The 15,479-nt window shown below is 42.4% G+C and overlaps 1 protein-coding gene across 1 annotated transcript in view; it reads left to right on the top strand.

The window, feature by feature from the left end:
• The window catches only part of JHY (junctional cadherin complex regulator), a 47,833-nt gene extending 32,648 nt beyond the window's left edge, over positions 1-15,185 (top strand). Inside the window, exons 5-8 of the mRNA XM_060787709.2 lie at positions 755-1,046; positions 6,002-6,082; positions 11,418-11,543; positions 14,806-15,185. Of these exons, the coding sequence (XP_060643692.2) occupies positions 755-1,046; positions 6,002-6,082; positions 11,418-11,543; positions 14,806-15,012 (706 nt within the window). The 3' untranslated portion in view covers positions 15,013-15,185. The remainder of the gene's footprint in view (positions 1-754; positions 1,047-6,001; positions 6,083-11,417; positions 11,544-14,805) is intronic.
• The last annotated feature ends 294 nt before the right edge of the window (positions 15,186-15,479 follow it).

Below are 15,479 nucleotides of genomic sequence, written 5' to 3'. Positions count from 1 at the left end.
TGGGAAGACATTCCTACCTAAGGAGCACCAGGGATAGCATCATTGAATTGGAAGAGACCTCATGGGCCATCTAGTCCAACCCCATTCCTCCAAGAAGCAGGAAAATCACATTCAAAGCACTCCCAACAGATAGCCATCCAGCCTCTGTTTAAAAAGCCTCCAAAGAAGGAGCCTCCACCACAATCTAGAGCAGAGAGTTCCACTGATGAACAGCTCTCCCATGTCCTAGACTCCAGGACAGCAGAAAACAAGCTTCCTCCTCCTCCTTCCTGTGGCTTCCCCTCATCTCTTTATACATGGCCCTCATGTGTCTTCTCAGCCTTCTCTTCTGCAGGCTAAACATACCCAGTTCTTTAAGCCACTCCTCACTGGGCTTGTTCTCCAGGGCCTTGATCAAAGAAAATCACTGAAAATTGACGCCATGAAAATTCACAAGTAGGGATGTGCTTGGATTGTGCTGGCGGTCACAGTAGGGATGTGCAATGAGGTCCTGTCAGGCAATACGCAGGGGCTGCTTTGAAGGACAGGGTGTTGGTGTGGGACTGAGAAGCAAGATAGCAAACCATAGAAGGGATCTAAAGGGCCAACGTCAGATGGGCCAAAAAGATAATGGGAATGAATAACATGAGCAGCAGTGTTTGGTGGATGTGGGTAGATAAAAAAGTCTCAATATGACCAGTTGTGTGAGTCTCAAAATTATTTCCTTTTTGTCATTGTCTTGTTTTGGTTGGTTAATTTGCTGTTGTTTCTTGAGGCCATTCCAGCCACCCGCTCGCGACCTGATAGAAGCCCCTTCTCCAACCACTCGGCTCATCCAGGCGGCGGAGCGGCGTCACCAGGAAATCTCTCAACTGGCAGATGCCCACCTCGCTGGAAACCAGTTTGGTAGCATGTTTCCACCCATCATAGAGAGAGGGGATAGTGACTCGCGGCTCAACACGGAGAGCTGTGAAGAAAGCCAGCCGGTTCTGAGCCGCAGCAACTCCGAAGGCTACTTGCATCAGATGGAAAAAGACAAGGAGAGGAAGGAAAAGGAGAATAGAAAGGTATGCTGGGAGAACATCAAACTGGGCAGAAGATGGGCTTGGATCTAGTGGTAGCATGGACAAAGGCCATGCAGTAGATCAGCAAGTAATATACATAATATCAAAATGCACATAACATTAAATACAATATAAACCCACAACAGAAATAATAAGCAACTGCCAGGAGACACATGTTTTTAAAGTCTCTCCCTCAGTCCTCTTTCTCCTTTTAGCTGGCTTGGGAGGGGAAGAGTCGCAGCTGGACTTCCTCCTTCTCCTCCTGAGGTGGCAGGCAGATGTAGTAAACAACAGCCAGGAGACAGGTGTTTTTAAAGTCTCTTCCTCAGTCCCCTTCCTCCTCTTAGCTGGTTTGAGAGGGGGAGAGTAGCAGCAGGATTTCTTCTTTCTCCTCCTGAGGTGGCAGGCAGATGTAGTAAGCAACAGCCAGGAGACAGGTGTTTTTAAAGTCTCTTCCTCAGTCCCCTTCCTCCTCGTAGCTGGCTTGAGAGGGGGAGAGTAGCAGCAGGATTTCTTTCTTCTCCTCCTGAGGTGGCAGGCAGATGTAGTAAGCAACAGCCAGGAGACAGGTATTCTCAAAGTCTCTTCCTCAGTCCCCTTCCTCCACTTAGCTGGCTTGGGAAGGGGCGAGTAGCAGCAGGATTTCCTCCTTCTCCTCCTGAGGTGGCAGGCAGATATAGTATCAACAACCAGGAGACTGGTGTTTTTAAAGTCTCTTCCTCAGTCCCCTTCCTCCTCTTAGCTGGCTTGGGAGGGGAAGAGTAGCAGCTGGACTTCCTCCTTCTCCTCATGAGGTGGCAGGCAGATGTAGTAAGCAACAGCCAGGAGACAGGTGTTTTTAAAGTCTCTTCCTCAGTCCCCTTCCTCCTCTTAGCTGGCTTGGGGGGGGGGGGAGTAGCAGCAGGATTTCCTCCTTCTCCTCCTGAGGTGGCAGGCAGATGTAGCAAGCAACAGCCAGGAGACAGGTGTTTTTAAAGTCTCTTCCTCAGTCCCCTTCCTCCTCGTAGCTGGCTTGAGAGGGGGAGAGTAGCAGCAGGATTTCCTCCTCCTCCTCCTGAGGTGGCAGGCAGATGTAGCAAGCAACAGCCAGGAGACAGGTATTCTCAAAGTCTCTTCCTCAGTCCCCTTCCTCCACTTAGCTGGCTTGGGAAGGGGCGAGTAGCAGCAGGATTTCCTCCTTCTCCTCCTGAGGTGGCAGGCAGATGAAGCCTGTTAGTACCTTGCCTACAGCAAATTGAATGTAGATTTAACTTGTTCAGTTATTAATATCCATAAATGTGAATCCAAAAAGTCACAAAATTATGTATAAACCAACCTTAGCATCATGTAACAGGAGAAAAGCTACTATTTGAAAGGAAGGGAGAAAGTTCTTTTAACCCAGCATTTCTCGACCTGGGGGGGTGGGGGGTCACAAGGGCATGCCAAAGAGGTCACCAAAGACTATCAGGAAACACAGTAGTTCTGTATGGGAAGTTTCGCCCAATTCCATCATTGGTGGAGTTCAGAATGTTCTTTGATTGTAGGTGAACTATAAATCCCTGCAAGTACAACTCCCAAATGTCAAGATTCTATTTTCCCCAAACTTCCCCAGTGTTCACATTTGGGCATATTGAGTATTTGTGCCAAGTTTGGTCCAGATCCATCATTGTTTGAGTCCACAGTGCTCTCTGGATGTAGGTGAACTACAAGTCCAAAACTCAAGGTCTATGCCCACCAAACCCTTCGAGTATTTTCTGTTGATCATGGGAGTTCGGTGTGCCAAGTTTGGTTCAATTCCATCATTGATGGAGTTTAGAATGCTCTTTGATTGTAGATGAACTATAAATTCCAGCAACTACAATTCCCTAATATCAAGGTCTATTTTCCCCAAACTCCATGAGTGTTCACATTTGGGTATATTGAGTATTTGTGCCAAGTTTGGTCCATATAGTCTATCATTGTTTTAGTCCACAGTGCTCTCTAGATGTAGGTGAACTACAACTCCCAAATTCAAGGTCAATACCCACCAAACCAATATTTTCTGTTGGTCATCATGGGAATTCTTAGTGCCAAGTTTTGTTCAATTCTACCATTAGTGGGGTTTAGAATGCTCTTTTATTGTAGGTGAACTATAAATCCCAGCAACTGTAAATCCAATCCTATAAGTCCAAGTATATAAGTCCTTTTTGAGTCCAAAGTTTTTAAACAAATCCAAGGTTTTAAACATGACAGGTTTCAATTGTGTAGAGTCTTCCCCAGATGGTAGTTTGTGAAAGTATAGAAAACATAGAATCGGCAATATTCCAATGTGGACAGTTCTTCAAGTGAATTAGATTCAATGTACAAGTATCAACGACGGAGTGGACCTACAGGGAATACATATGAGTGGCTAGAAAACATAATACAGAATATGGTAGACTCCTGCAGAGGTGGGAGGATCCTTCTTGTCCTTTGCTGAACGGGGCATTTGTTGGATTTCCTTAGTGGGTAGGATTTGTTTGTTTGAACCTTAAGTCTCTTCTCGCCCTTCTCTCACCAAACCTGAGTTCACTTTCTCTTGGGTTTCCGTCCAAAAAGTTCCGTCCAAAAAGTTTCCGTCCAAAAAGTATGTTATCCCAGTGTGACAAAATGGCTGAAAAACAGCTCCGTGCTCCCATGACCAATTGAAATGTTTTAAGACGCTAGCTTCTGGCCTCAAAGCAGACAGATTAAGCTGGAATAATTGTTACTGTGCACTGACTCAGTGGCATTTTGTGGATTGCTGCGTGACTGCCCTTCAGAAGGAATTAACTGGATTAGATCTGCAACTGCAGGGCACTTTTCCTTCCCTTTCTCTCCTCCTTATTTTCAGACTCTTGTCCTTTTGGGGTGGGGGCAGGCAGGAATCATGGTCTTAACATGTCGCTTTCTCAAGACTTTCTGAGAGGTGGGCAGTAACCACAATTCATGATGCATCTTTGAAGACCAAAGCTCTGAACAGACCCCTTTTCCACAAGCCTCTCCATCTCATGACAACCCCAGACTGGTTGAAAAGACCCAGATTTTGTTCCCATTCTTTCCAGTTTTAGGGTAAAGGTAAAGGTTTTCCCCTGAGATTAAGTCCAGTCGTGTCCAACTCTGGGATTGGTGCTCATCTCAATTTCTAAGCCGAAGAGCCGGTGTTGTCCGTAGACACCTCTAAAGTCATGTGGCCAGCATGACTGCATGGAGTGCCGTTACCTTTCTGCATAAGCGGTACCTATAGATCTTCTCACTATGGCTGGAAGAGGTTTATAAACTCAGAAGTAAGCTGGAGAAACTTGGAATAAAATACTACAATGTTGGATTGCTCAGTGAAGCTAATAGGAAAGTGAGTTTGGAAGTACCTAAGTATCACAGGAAGAGAATACTACAATGTTGGGTTGCTCAGTGAAGCTAATTGGAAATGGTTCTGGTTCAATGAAGGAAAAAGGAATCACTCACATTAGTTTGGCAGCTGGTTTATGTTTTGCTGAAGCTGGTAGCAGCCTCCAGATACTTTTGTCCATGATCAATTTCTAACATGGACAATAATGGAAATTATTATTATTATTATTATTATTATTATTAATTTGTAGACCACCCTATCTCCCCAAAGGGACTCAATTCTCACCATTTTGGGACTAAGTAAAAGTAAAGGTTTCCCCTTGAGATAAGTCTACTCGTGTCCGATTCTGGGAGGTTGGTGTTCATCTCCATTTCTAAGCCAAAGAGCTAGTGTTGTCTGTAGACACTTTCAAGGTCATGTGGCCAGCATGACTGCATGAAGTGCCATTACCTTCCTGCAGAAGCAGTACCTATTGATCTACTCACATTTGCATGTTTTCGAACTGCTAGGTTCACAGAAGCTGGAGCTAACATCAGGAGCTCAGGCCGCTCTCCAGATTCGAACCTGTGACCTTTCAGTCACCAAGTTCAGCAGCTCTCTTCCTATGAACCTTCTAGGAATTTGAGATCGCCTGGGGAGGTCCTGCTCTCGGTCCGGCTAGCCTCACGGGCGTGTTTGGTGGGGACAAGAGACAGGGCCTTCTCAGTGGCCCCTCGGCTGTGAAACTCTCTTCCCAGGGATATTAGATTGGCTCCCTCCCTCGTGACCTTTCGGAAATGAGTTAAAACCTGGCTCTTTGAGCAAGCATTTGGAGCTGCAGCGTGACCAGTTAACACTAAATCATAATACGAACATGGAACGGCTAAGACTATATAAACAAATGAGGAATTTTGATTGGTAGACATTAGTTTTGTATTGATTTTTATAGTTTTTATGGATTTTATATGTATTTATGATGTTTTTAATTGTTTTTATTGATATATATATTTCTATATATCTATATATCTATATATCTATTTCATATATCTGTAAGCCACCCTGTACGCCACCCTGAGTTGCCTTCGGGCTGAAATGGGCGGGATAAAAATGTTGTAAATAAACAAATAAATAAATAAATTTTCCAATGTTTATCTTCCAGGTATGTTAGACTTAGCTCCCAAAATCCCAGACCATTGGCCAAGGCAGCAAAGGCTTCTGGGAGCTGAAGTCCAAAACACCTGAAAGACTAGAGTTTGCGGGTCATTGATCTAAATTTGAAAGAAGCTCTCCAAAATGCTGAACGCTGTCCTCAGAGTAGATTCAGCACCTTGGACATCTCCTTTATAGTCAGGATTGAAGCTGGGACCAAATTAATCATGGATACACAACTATGCAGAACACTAGCCACCATTGGTCGAGCCATTGTTGCCCATCCATTCAGATGTTTCGGACTACAAGTCCCATCAGCAACATGACTGATGGTGAGATGGTGAGATCTATAGTCCAAAATATGTGTACAAGCTGAGATTTCCCCAGCCTTGCTCCAGTTTTTTTTAATTTCTTCCTCTGTTTGTAACCAGTTATTTCTTGTAATATATTGTACAATCTTTGTTGTTTGCACAAGAGGCAAAACTTCATGTTAACTGTTTGTTAGGGTTCCAGGACAAAAGGCTACATGAAGATGGATGTGAAGCTTGGAGGCCTTGGACCTGACTATGAGGGAATCAAAGAGAAAGTAAGTGGCATGTGTGGCATTTCAAATGATGATCTTTGTAATTGCTTGGCCATCAGAATCTTAAAATAGGGGCAGAAGAGGTTTATAAACTCAGAAATGAGCTGGAGAAACTTAGTGGAAGTATCTAAGCATCACAGAAAGAAAATACTACAATGTTGGGTTGCTCAGTGAAGCTAATAGGAAATGGTTCTGGTTTATGAAGGAAAAAGGAATCATCCACATTAGTTTGGTGACTAGTTAATGGTTTGCTGAAGCTGGTAGTAGCCTCCAGATACTTTAGGCCTCAACCCCATTATTAATATCTAGGATGGACAATAATGGAAATAATAATAATAATAATAATAATAATAATAATAATAATAATAATAGAAGAGAAACAACTGGAAAAGCTAACACGATATGAGGATTTAAAGATCGAACTGCAAAGACTCTGGCACAAGCCAGTCAAGGTGGTCCCAGTGGTGATCGGCACACTGGGTCCAGTGCCTCAAGACCTTGGCCTGCACTTGAACACAATCGACGTTGACAAGATTACCATCTCCCAGCTGCAAAAGACCACCTTACTGGGATCTGCACACATTATTCGCCGATACATCACACAGTCCTAGACCCTTGGGAAGGGTCCGAAGTGTGATCCAATACAACAGCTAGCAGAGTGTCTGCTGTGGACTCATCTTGTTGTGTTTCCAATAATAATAATAATAATAATAATTATTATTATTATTATTATTATTATTATTTATTTGTTGACCGCCCTATCTCCCCAAAGGGACTCAAGTGTCACCATTTTTGGAACTAAGTAAAAGTAAAGGTTTCCGCTTGACATGAAGTCTACTCATGTCCGACTCTGGGGATTGGTGCTCATCTCAATTTCTAAACCAAAGAGCCGGCGTTATCCCTAGATATCTCCAAGGTCATGTGGCCAGCATGACTGCATGGAGTACCATTACCTTCCTGCAGAAACGGTACCTATTGATCTACTCACATTTGCATGTTTTCAAACTGCTAGGTAGGCAGAAGCTGGGGTTAACAGTGGGAGCTCACCCCACTCCCTGGATTTGAACTGTCAACCTTTCAGTCAGCAAGTTCAGCAGCTTAGCAGTTTAACCAGCTGTGCCACCAAGGGACCCATTTTTGAGACTAGAGTGGTATATTTTGGGTTTTTATAGTGGGGGAAAAATAACAGTTCCAACCTCTATCCAAATGCCATATTACGGATATGATGGATTATATAGGAGGCCTCCCACAAGTAAACCAATTCTCCAGTTGCAAAGTTAGAGGTAGCCAGAGGAATGCCCCAAAAGAAAACTCAATTGATTAAAAACCAATATCCTTAGATTCCAGGGTGGCATATAGGCTTAAAGTAGCCTTCAGTAACAGTGAAACTTGATAACATCTTATGGGAAAAATCACTTTTTTCAGGGTGAATTATAACTCCTTATTTCCCACAGCCAGTGGCACGTTGACTGGTACATTTTAGTCCTAAAATGTCCTTTTTCCAAGCTCTGGGCCTTCTACTCGATTTCCATCTGTGTGCCTTTGTGACGTAAATAAATGTGTGTCCATCACATTCAGAGCGGATCACATTTTCGAGCCACAGTTTTCTTTTGCCCCTCAGCAAAAGGTATCCATTAGTTGGTACTCACCTGCGGAGAATTCCAATTGCAGATAAGTACACCCAAGTTTATTCTCTTCCGGCTGGTTCAAGTGTGCATTACTTTAATGCAATTGAGCTGCCCCTGTGAATTCAGATGGCCTGGCTTTATCGCAGAAGGGGAAGAAATGAAAGTAAACACGGCCGAGCAAATGCAGCGGCAGAGTAGCCGAATGCACATTATGCCCTGTTAGGAAGCATCAGGTATTACTGGGCCCCCAGAAGAAGATGAGGCCAATCATCCGAAAAAGACTCAGAAAGAAAACTTCCTCCCATTCTCACTTTACTGTGGGCGATTTTACAAGAAGCTCTAAGGATCCATCTGATAGTGTTTTATCTGGGCTGCTTTTCCACCTTCTTCTAAGAAGACAGCACCAATCTAACACTGGCAACCTAGCAAGAGTTTCACTTAAATAATAGCACAAAAGGTAGTGATCCAGAGATGTTTTCAAACTGGTTTATTTTACTTTAGCCTAGGCTATGAAATCAGACAACTTGGTCTGCTGAAGTTGGAATAAATAGACCCACAGCGAAGAAACAATCTCCATAAAGCAGTGGTTCCCAACCTGTGGTCCATGGTCCACAAGAACTAAAATATGGTCCATCACCTCACCGTTACAATGAGAGCAACTGCTCGCCAAACCCTTTTATACTGCCGAGGCCTACTAAATATGGTTTTCTACGGGCAAGCAGATGGCGACTACTGGATGGCATATGTTCTTTATCAGAAACTAAAGCTGATGTGTATTGTTGAAGGCTTTCATGGCCAGAATCACTGGGTTGTTGTAGGTTTTTTTTCGGGCTATATGGCCATGGTCTAGAGGCATTCTCTCCTCATGTTTCGCCTGCATCTATGGCAAGCATCCTCAGAGGTAGTGAGGTCTGTTGGAACTAGGAAAGTGGGTTTATGTATCTGTGGAATGACCAGGGTGAGACAAAGGACTCTTGTCTGCTGGAGCTAGGCGTGAATGTTTCAACTGACCACCTTGATTAGCATATAATGGTCTGACAGAGTCTGGGGCAATCTTTTGCTGAGAGGTAGCCAGATTTTGTTCATTTTCATGGTTTCCTCCTTTCTGTTGAAATTGTCCACATGCTTGTGGATTTCAATGGCTTCTCTGTGTAGTCTGACATGGTGGTTGTGAGAGTGGTCCAGCATTTCTGTGTTCTCAAAATAAAATGCTGTGTCCAGGAGCACATTGAAACCATGAAATTCATAAGCATGTGGACAATTTCAACAAAAAGGAAGAAACCATGAAAATGAACAAAATCTGGCTACCAGTATTAAAAAAAAAACTCTAAAATTACAACAGCACAACAACAGAGAGGAAACAAACAAGGACATCTAATTACCTCTCAGCAAAAGTTTGCCCAGGCTCTGTCAGACCAAAATATCCTAATCAAGGTGGTCAGTTGAAACATTCACACCTAGCTCCAGCGGACAAGAGTCCTTTGTCCCACCCTGGTCATTCCACAGATATATAAACCCACTTTCCTAGTTCCAACAGATCTCACTACCTCTGAGGATGTTTGTCATAGATGCAGGCGAAACGTCAGGAGAGAATGCCTCTAGACCATGGCCATATAGCCCGAAAAAACCTACAACAACCCAGAGCTGATGTGGTCTAGCCAAAGCAATTTTCTGAATCGACATCCCGAATAATCAAACCAAATGTAAAGTTGACTAAAAACCAATTCATAGCCATGTATTTTCAAAGGCTTTCATGGCCAGAATCACTGGGTTGCTGTGAGTTTTCTGGGCTGTATGGCCATTATAATAGGTAGGGGCTTATTTGAGAGAATAAAGATCCCTAAAAGGCAGAACACCACTTGAGATTGGAATGAGGTTTCTGCATGTAAAAGCCAACACCAAAAAGCTGTAAGAAAAGCTGGACCTTTCTTCTGGCCAAAAAACCTTTTGAAAACTCACTGGCCACCACCAAACTTAAAAGCACTGATAAGCCCTTGGCTTACTGGAAGTATCTTAGGCAAGAGTGCGTTGGATTAGCCCTCAGGCTTGTGTTCTGAGGTAACACTAAAAGATAGTTCTTTAAATTATATGCTGCCACCATAGACTTTTGTTTGTTGTAGTAAACTGCTTTTTAAAACTTCACTCACAGAGGCACACATGAGACAGATGTTGTGAACAACAAAATAATGATGTTTATTTAGGAGAACTGGAACAAATCCACCTTTCTCTTTCCTTCCTTCCTTTCTTCCTTCCTTTCCTTCTTTCTATGTAAGATACAAATGGAAGAGACAGTCAAGAAGTAACGAGAGAAGGAGGGAAAGAGGGAAGGAATGAAGGAGGGAAAGGGGAAAGGAAGGAAAGAGAGAAAGAGGGAGGGAAAGAAGGAAGGAAGGAAGGAGGGAGAGATGGAAATAAAAAAGTGAAAGGAAAAAGAGAAGGAAGGAAGGAAGGAAGGAAGGAGAAAATGAACGAAAGATAGTGAAGGGAGGGAGGAGAGAAGGAAGGATGGAACCAAAGAGCAAAGAAAGGGGGGGGGGAGAGAAACAGGTAGAGATGGAAGAAAGAAGAGAAATAGGAAGGGAAAGAAAAAGAAGAAAGGAAGGAAGGAGAGAAAGGGGGAGGGAAGGTTGGCCACAGCAACGCGTGGCGGGTACAGTTAGTGTAAAATAAACTACATGTAGTTCACGTTTGATCAGCCCACTGCGTTGGCAGTAAGAAAAATATGCAGCACAGATGAACAATAAAGAGCAAGTAGTTTACTCATTCTTCATTCAGAACAACATATGTACAATATGGTCAGTTGCATCAACTCACTGAATGGCCTTTTATGAGAGATTTACAGTGGTCCCTTTTTATCCATATGAGAGGCCTTCTTTTCAGCAGACAAGAAGCAAAACTGTCTGTCTCTCTCTGCTTCTCTCTTCTTCACTCTACTTCTCTCTGAATGTCTGCATAGCTCAAGCCTGAACAAAAATGCAACAGTATCTAAAAGTTCCAGGCTCAGCCATCACCCCAAGCATTGCCAGACCATTTTATTTTACAGTTGACACACACACACACACTAATTGCTTGTGAGTTAGGCCTGGGTAACAACGGAAAAATTTGTTTCTAAAATCGATTCATTTTTTGGGGTTTTTTGCGTTTCGATATTTAAAAGAATTCCGAAATTTTCCTTAAAAAAAGTTTAATATTTATGAAATTTCGTAAATGGTAAAAAAATTACAAAACAATAACGAAACAATAACGAATCGATTCGTTAATGGCGGCCGCGATCGCGCAATACGCTAAAAAAACTTCTGAAGCTTCCCTCTCCCTCTGTTGTTGACTGTTGGTGTGATATTATAATTTTTTTTCACTAATTAAACAAAAAACAACTATAAAACTTGCCCCAGACATGCGGAAATAATAACGAAACGACCTCAAACCAATAACGAAACGAATACATAACAAAATACGAAGCATTTACGAAACAAATTGAAAAATTCGTTTAGTTTTTAAGTTGCTCCAGAATGGTTCGTTATCGCTTCGTTAACAAAAAAATAACGATTTTTTAACGAATTACGAATTAACGAAACGAAACCGCCCAGCTCTATTGTGAGTGTGTGTGTATCAACTATAAAATAAAGCACACAATGCTTCTCTCTCCATTTATTGTCAGGCCTAGCACTAATATCAACGGTGTTAACCCTCCCTTTGTTGTCTTTTGGCAGTCTGAAAAGATAAAGCAGCAAAAGGAATATGCCAAGCACATTAAGGAGCACAACTTGAAGAACATCGCAAGCACACGCAAAACACTGGCAAAACCAGAAAACAAATCGACCGTGTCGAGGAAAAAGGTGAAACGAGCTGCAAGGGAAATAGAAATCTAGAAAAGGGAGAGAAGATGGGGCTAATCAGACCTCCCCCCCCCCTTTCATTGTTATCTAAACACTGTGTTGTTCTGTGCAACCTGGACTTTTAAAGCTAGAATATCATTGGCTAACAGTTGGATTTTTCCAGCCCCCATGGCAGTCCATGGTTCTAAATGGTTCTAAAGTACTGTACTTACAAACTAGGGGGTGCTGATGCTTTGCTTCTAAAGTGTTTCTAAAGATGGTGCTTTGCTTCTAAAGTGTTTCTAAAGTTCTGGTGGTGAAAATTTCAGAATGTATTGTCGAAGGCTTTCATGGCCAGAATCACTGGGTTGTTGTAGGTTTTTTCGGGCTATATGACCATGTTCTAGAGGCATTTTTCCTGACGTTTCGCCTGCATCTATGCCATTGCCATAGATGCAGGAGAAACGTCAGGAAAAATGCCTCTAGAACATGGCTATATAGCCCGAAAAAACCTACAACAACTCAAAATTTCAGAACTCTAACAAAACTTTGAAGATTTCATTATTATTTTGTTAATGGCGATTTTTATGACAGGAGCAATAAGAAAATGCCATTTATAACTAAATTTTGAAAGTTTTGTTAGAGTTCCGAAATTTTCACCACCAGAACTTTAGAAACGCTTTAGAAGCAAAGCACCAGCTCCCCCTAGTTTTGTAAGTACTTTAGAACCATTTAGAACCATGGATCGCCCATGCCTACTAAGCATATATCCACACCACACAATTGTATCATTTTGATACCGAACTGTCATGGTTCCACGAGGGGGAATCCTGGAATTCGTAGTTTGGCAGCTTCAAGGAGGTGCGTTTCAAAGAATTTTAAGTACCCCATCCCAAGTCACAAAGTTCTGGAGTCCATAGAAAGGAGCATTGACAGTTCAAGTAGCAGTAAGCACCCTAATATCAGCAAAGTCAGTGGCCACAAGTTGCAGTTCCAAAAAGGTATCTTTTCCAAATTCTGGTTCTCACTCCTGCGTTGCTATCAAGTAGAGTGTGGAGATGGCATAGAATGAAACTTTAGCATTTTTCCCATCACTTGAAAGAGACAAACATTTGTAGGTGGGTTGTTTTGAGTTTTCCAGGCTGTCTGGCCATGTTCCAGAAGCATTCTGTCCTGACATTTTACCCACATCTATGGCAGGCATCCTGAGAAGTTGGGAGATGTGTTGGAAACTAGGCAAGTAAGGTTTATATATCTGTGGAATAATATCCAGGGTGGAAGAAAGAACTCTTGTCTGCCTGAGGCAAGTGTGAATGTTGCAAATGTACACCTTGATTAGCATTGAATAGCCTTGCAGCTTCAAAGGCTGCCTGGTTGCTGCCTGGGGGAATCCTTTGGTAGGAGTCTTGTCCCTGATTGAGTCTTGTCAGGAGAGAATGCTTCTGAAACATAGCCATACATCCTGGAAAACTCACAGCATCCCATTGATTCTGGCCATGAAAGCCTTCGACAACACATATGTCAAGTGCTTTGCATTAATGGGTAGAAAAGCTGGCCTGGGTACATTACTTTGATTCTCGGTCTGCTGCTTCTCTCTAAAGTAGCATCTTGAGAAGGTTTGCAGGGTAGGAAAGGATGGGTGGTGGGATGGAGAAGCATTGAACTTTCAAATGGAGTCCTTGAAAATCCCTGCACTCTGGGACAAAGCAACTGCTCTCCTTTGCAGGTATTATATATATTGACAAGTGGGAGGAATTAATGGGACAGAACAGAACTGCATGTCAAGAAAGGTGAAACACTGCACTCACTATTTTCCCCATGAAAATTGCTCCAGTGTTTCTTTGCAGAAGAAAAGTAACAAATGGTGGATTGAAACCCATAGTCTAAGCAGAATATGCAGTCTGCGCCTTCACTAGAATTAAACTGTTTTATATATTACTAGCCTTCCCCTCCCATGCATTGCTGTGGCCCAGTCTGTGTATATGTTTTGTGTGTATATGTATGTGTATATGTGTATATAAGTGGTTTTGTGCATGCGTTGTAATGTATTTTTTGGCTTTTTAGGTCTCTTCCACTATGTTTTCTAGTGTTTTTATGAGTGATTGTCACTCGTTGGCCTGATAGGTGTATTGTGTCCAAATTTGGTGTCAATTTGCCCAGTGGTTTTTGAGTTATGTTAATCCCACAAACAAACAGTACATTTTTATTTATATAGATACAGAAGATATGTGTGTGTGTGTGTATGTATGTGTAGTTTTGCGCATGTGTTGTAATGTATTTATTTTTTGGTTTTTTAAGTCTCTTCTGTTGTGTTTTTCAGTGTTCTTATGAGTGATGGTCACTAGTTGGCCTGATAGGTGTATTATGTCCAAATTTGGTGTCAATTTGTCAAGTGGTTTTTGAGTTATGCTAACCTCACAAACAAACATTACATTTTTATTTATATAGACTAGCCATCCCCTGCCACACATTGCTGTGGCCCACATGGGGGTTCTTTGTGGGAGGTTTGGCCCAATTCTATTGTTGGTGGGGTTCAGAATGCTCTGTGATTGTAGGTGAACTATACATCCCTGCAAGTATAACTCCCAAATGTCAAGATTCTATTTTCCCCAAACTCCCCCAGTGTTCACATTTGGGCATATTGAATCTTTGTGTAGATTTTGATCCAGACCCATCATTGTTTGAGTCCACAGTGATCTTTGGATGTAGGTGAACTACAACTCCAAAACCAAAGGGCACTGCCCACCAAACCTTTCCAGTATTTTCTGTTGGTCATGGGAGAACTGTGTGCCAAGTTTGGTTCAATTCCATCATTGGTGGGGTTCAGAATGCTCTTTGATTGTAGGTGAATTATAAATCCCAGCAGCTACAACTCCCAAATGACAAAATCAATTTTTTTTTTAGTGAAGGACATACATTGGGTTATTAGGTGTATGTTGTCCAAATTTGGTGTCAATTCGCCCACTGGTTTTTAAGTTCTGTTAATCCCACAAATGGACATTGCATTTTTAGTTTTTTTGACAATGGTGGTTGGTGGCTTCCATATTAATGAGGCATGGAATCCATTCCTGGTTTTAATCCAAACTTTAAATGAGTTAGTAGAACAACCGGTAGCGAACCATTTTGGGGAATGTGGTTCAGCACCTTGGATAACTCCTGGAAAATTTAGAGTCAGCCCAGAAGTAAATTTACCACTGCTTCTGCCACTGTTTGTGGCTCTGGTTTTCCTAGGAAAGCTCAATGTGATCTCTCATATTTTTGTGTCTTTGTTTGATCGATGGAGGCCCTGGAGTATGCCAAGACCATCCCCAAGCCCAAGCTGTTTGTGTCGAGGCCGCCGTTGGAGCAAGAGCCCAAAGAGGAAAGACATTTGGCCCGCACTTTAAACGGACAGAATCTCCCTCCCATTGCGTCCCTGGAATCGCTGCAGAACAGGCACGAGAAGGAGAAGCAAGTTGTAGCTGCTTTCAAGACCCTGCATATTGTATGAGGAACCCTGTGCTGCGTTCCCCAATCTGGACACAGAAAGCGGGATCCAACGCTGTCCAAGTCTTTCTTCAGTGGCTCGCCTGGACTGTTGGAGAAGTGTTTTAGGATGAGCCTAATGAACTTACGAAATGGAAAAGTTTTCCCACATTGTTTGCACAATCTCATTTATTTTATTTTTTTTGGTCAGATTTTATTGTTGATAATAAAAGAATTTAATAAGGAATGGCCTGACTCCATTTCTTTCCTTCGAAAAAACATTTTTGGGATTGTGGGTGGGGAAATGTCATCAGCTCAAGGACCAAATTTAATGTATTTATTTATTTACTTCCCTTGTATACCACTTTTCTCATCTGGGGGGGGAGGGGGGACTCAAAGCAGTCAGGAAAATCAGGAAATACAGAAAACCAATAGCAGCAAAAGCAATATTGTATGTTCATAGTTTATGCAGTGAGAGCCCCATAATTCAAA

The sequence above is a fragment of the Anolis sagrei genome, chromosome 7 (assembly GCF_037176765.1).
Source record: "Anolis sagrei isolate rAnoSag1 chromosome 7, rAnoSag1.mat, whole genome shotgun sequence".
Lineage (NCBI taxonomy): Eukaryota > Metazoa > Chordata > Lepidosauria > Squamata > Dactyloidae > Anolis > Anolis sagrei.
Note: the sequence above shows the minus strand (reverse complement) of the source record. Positions and strands in the feature narration are given on the sequence as shown.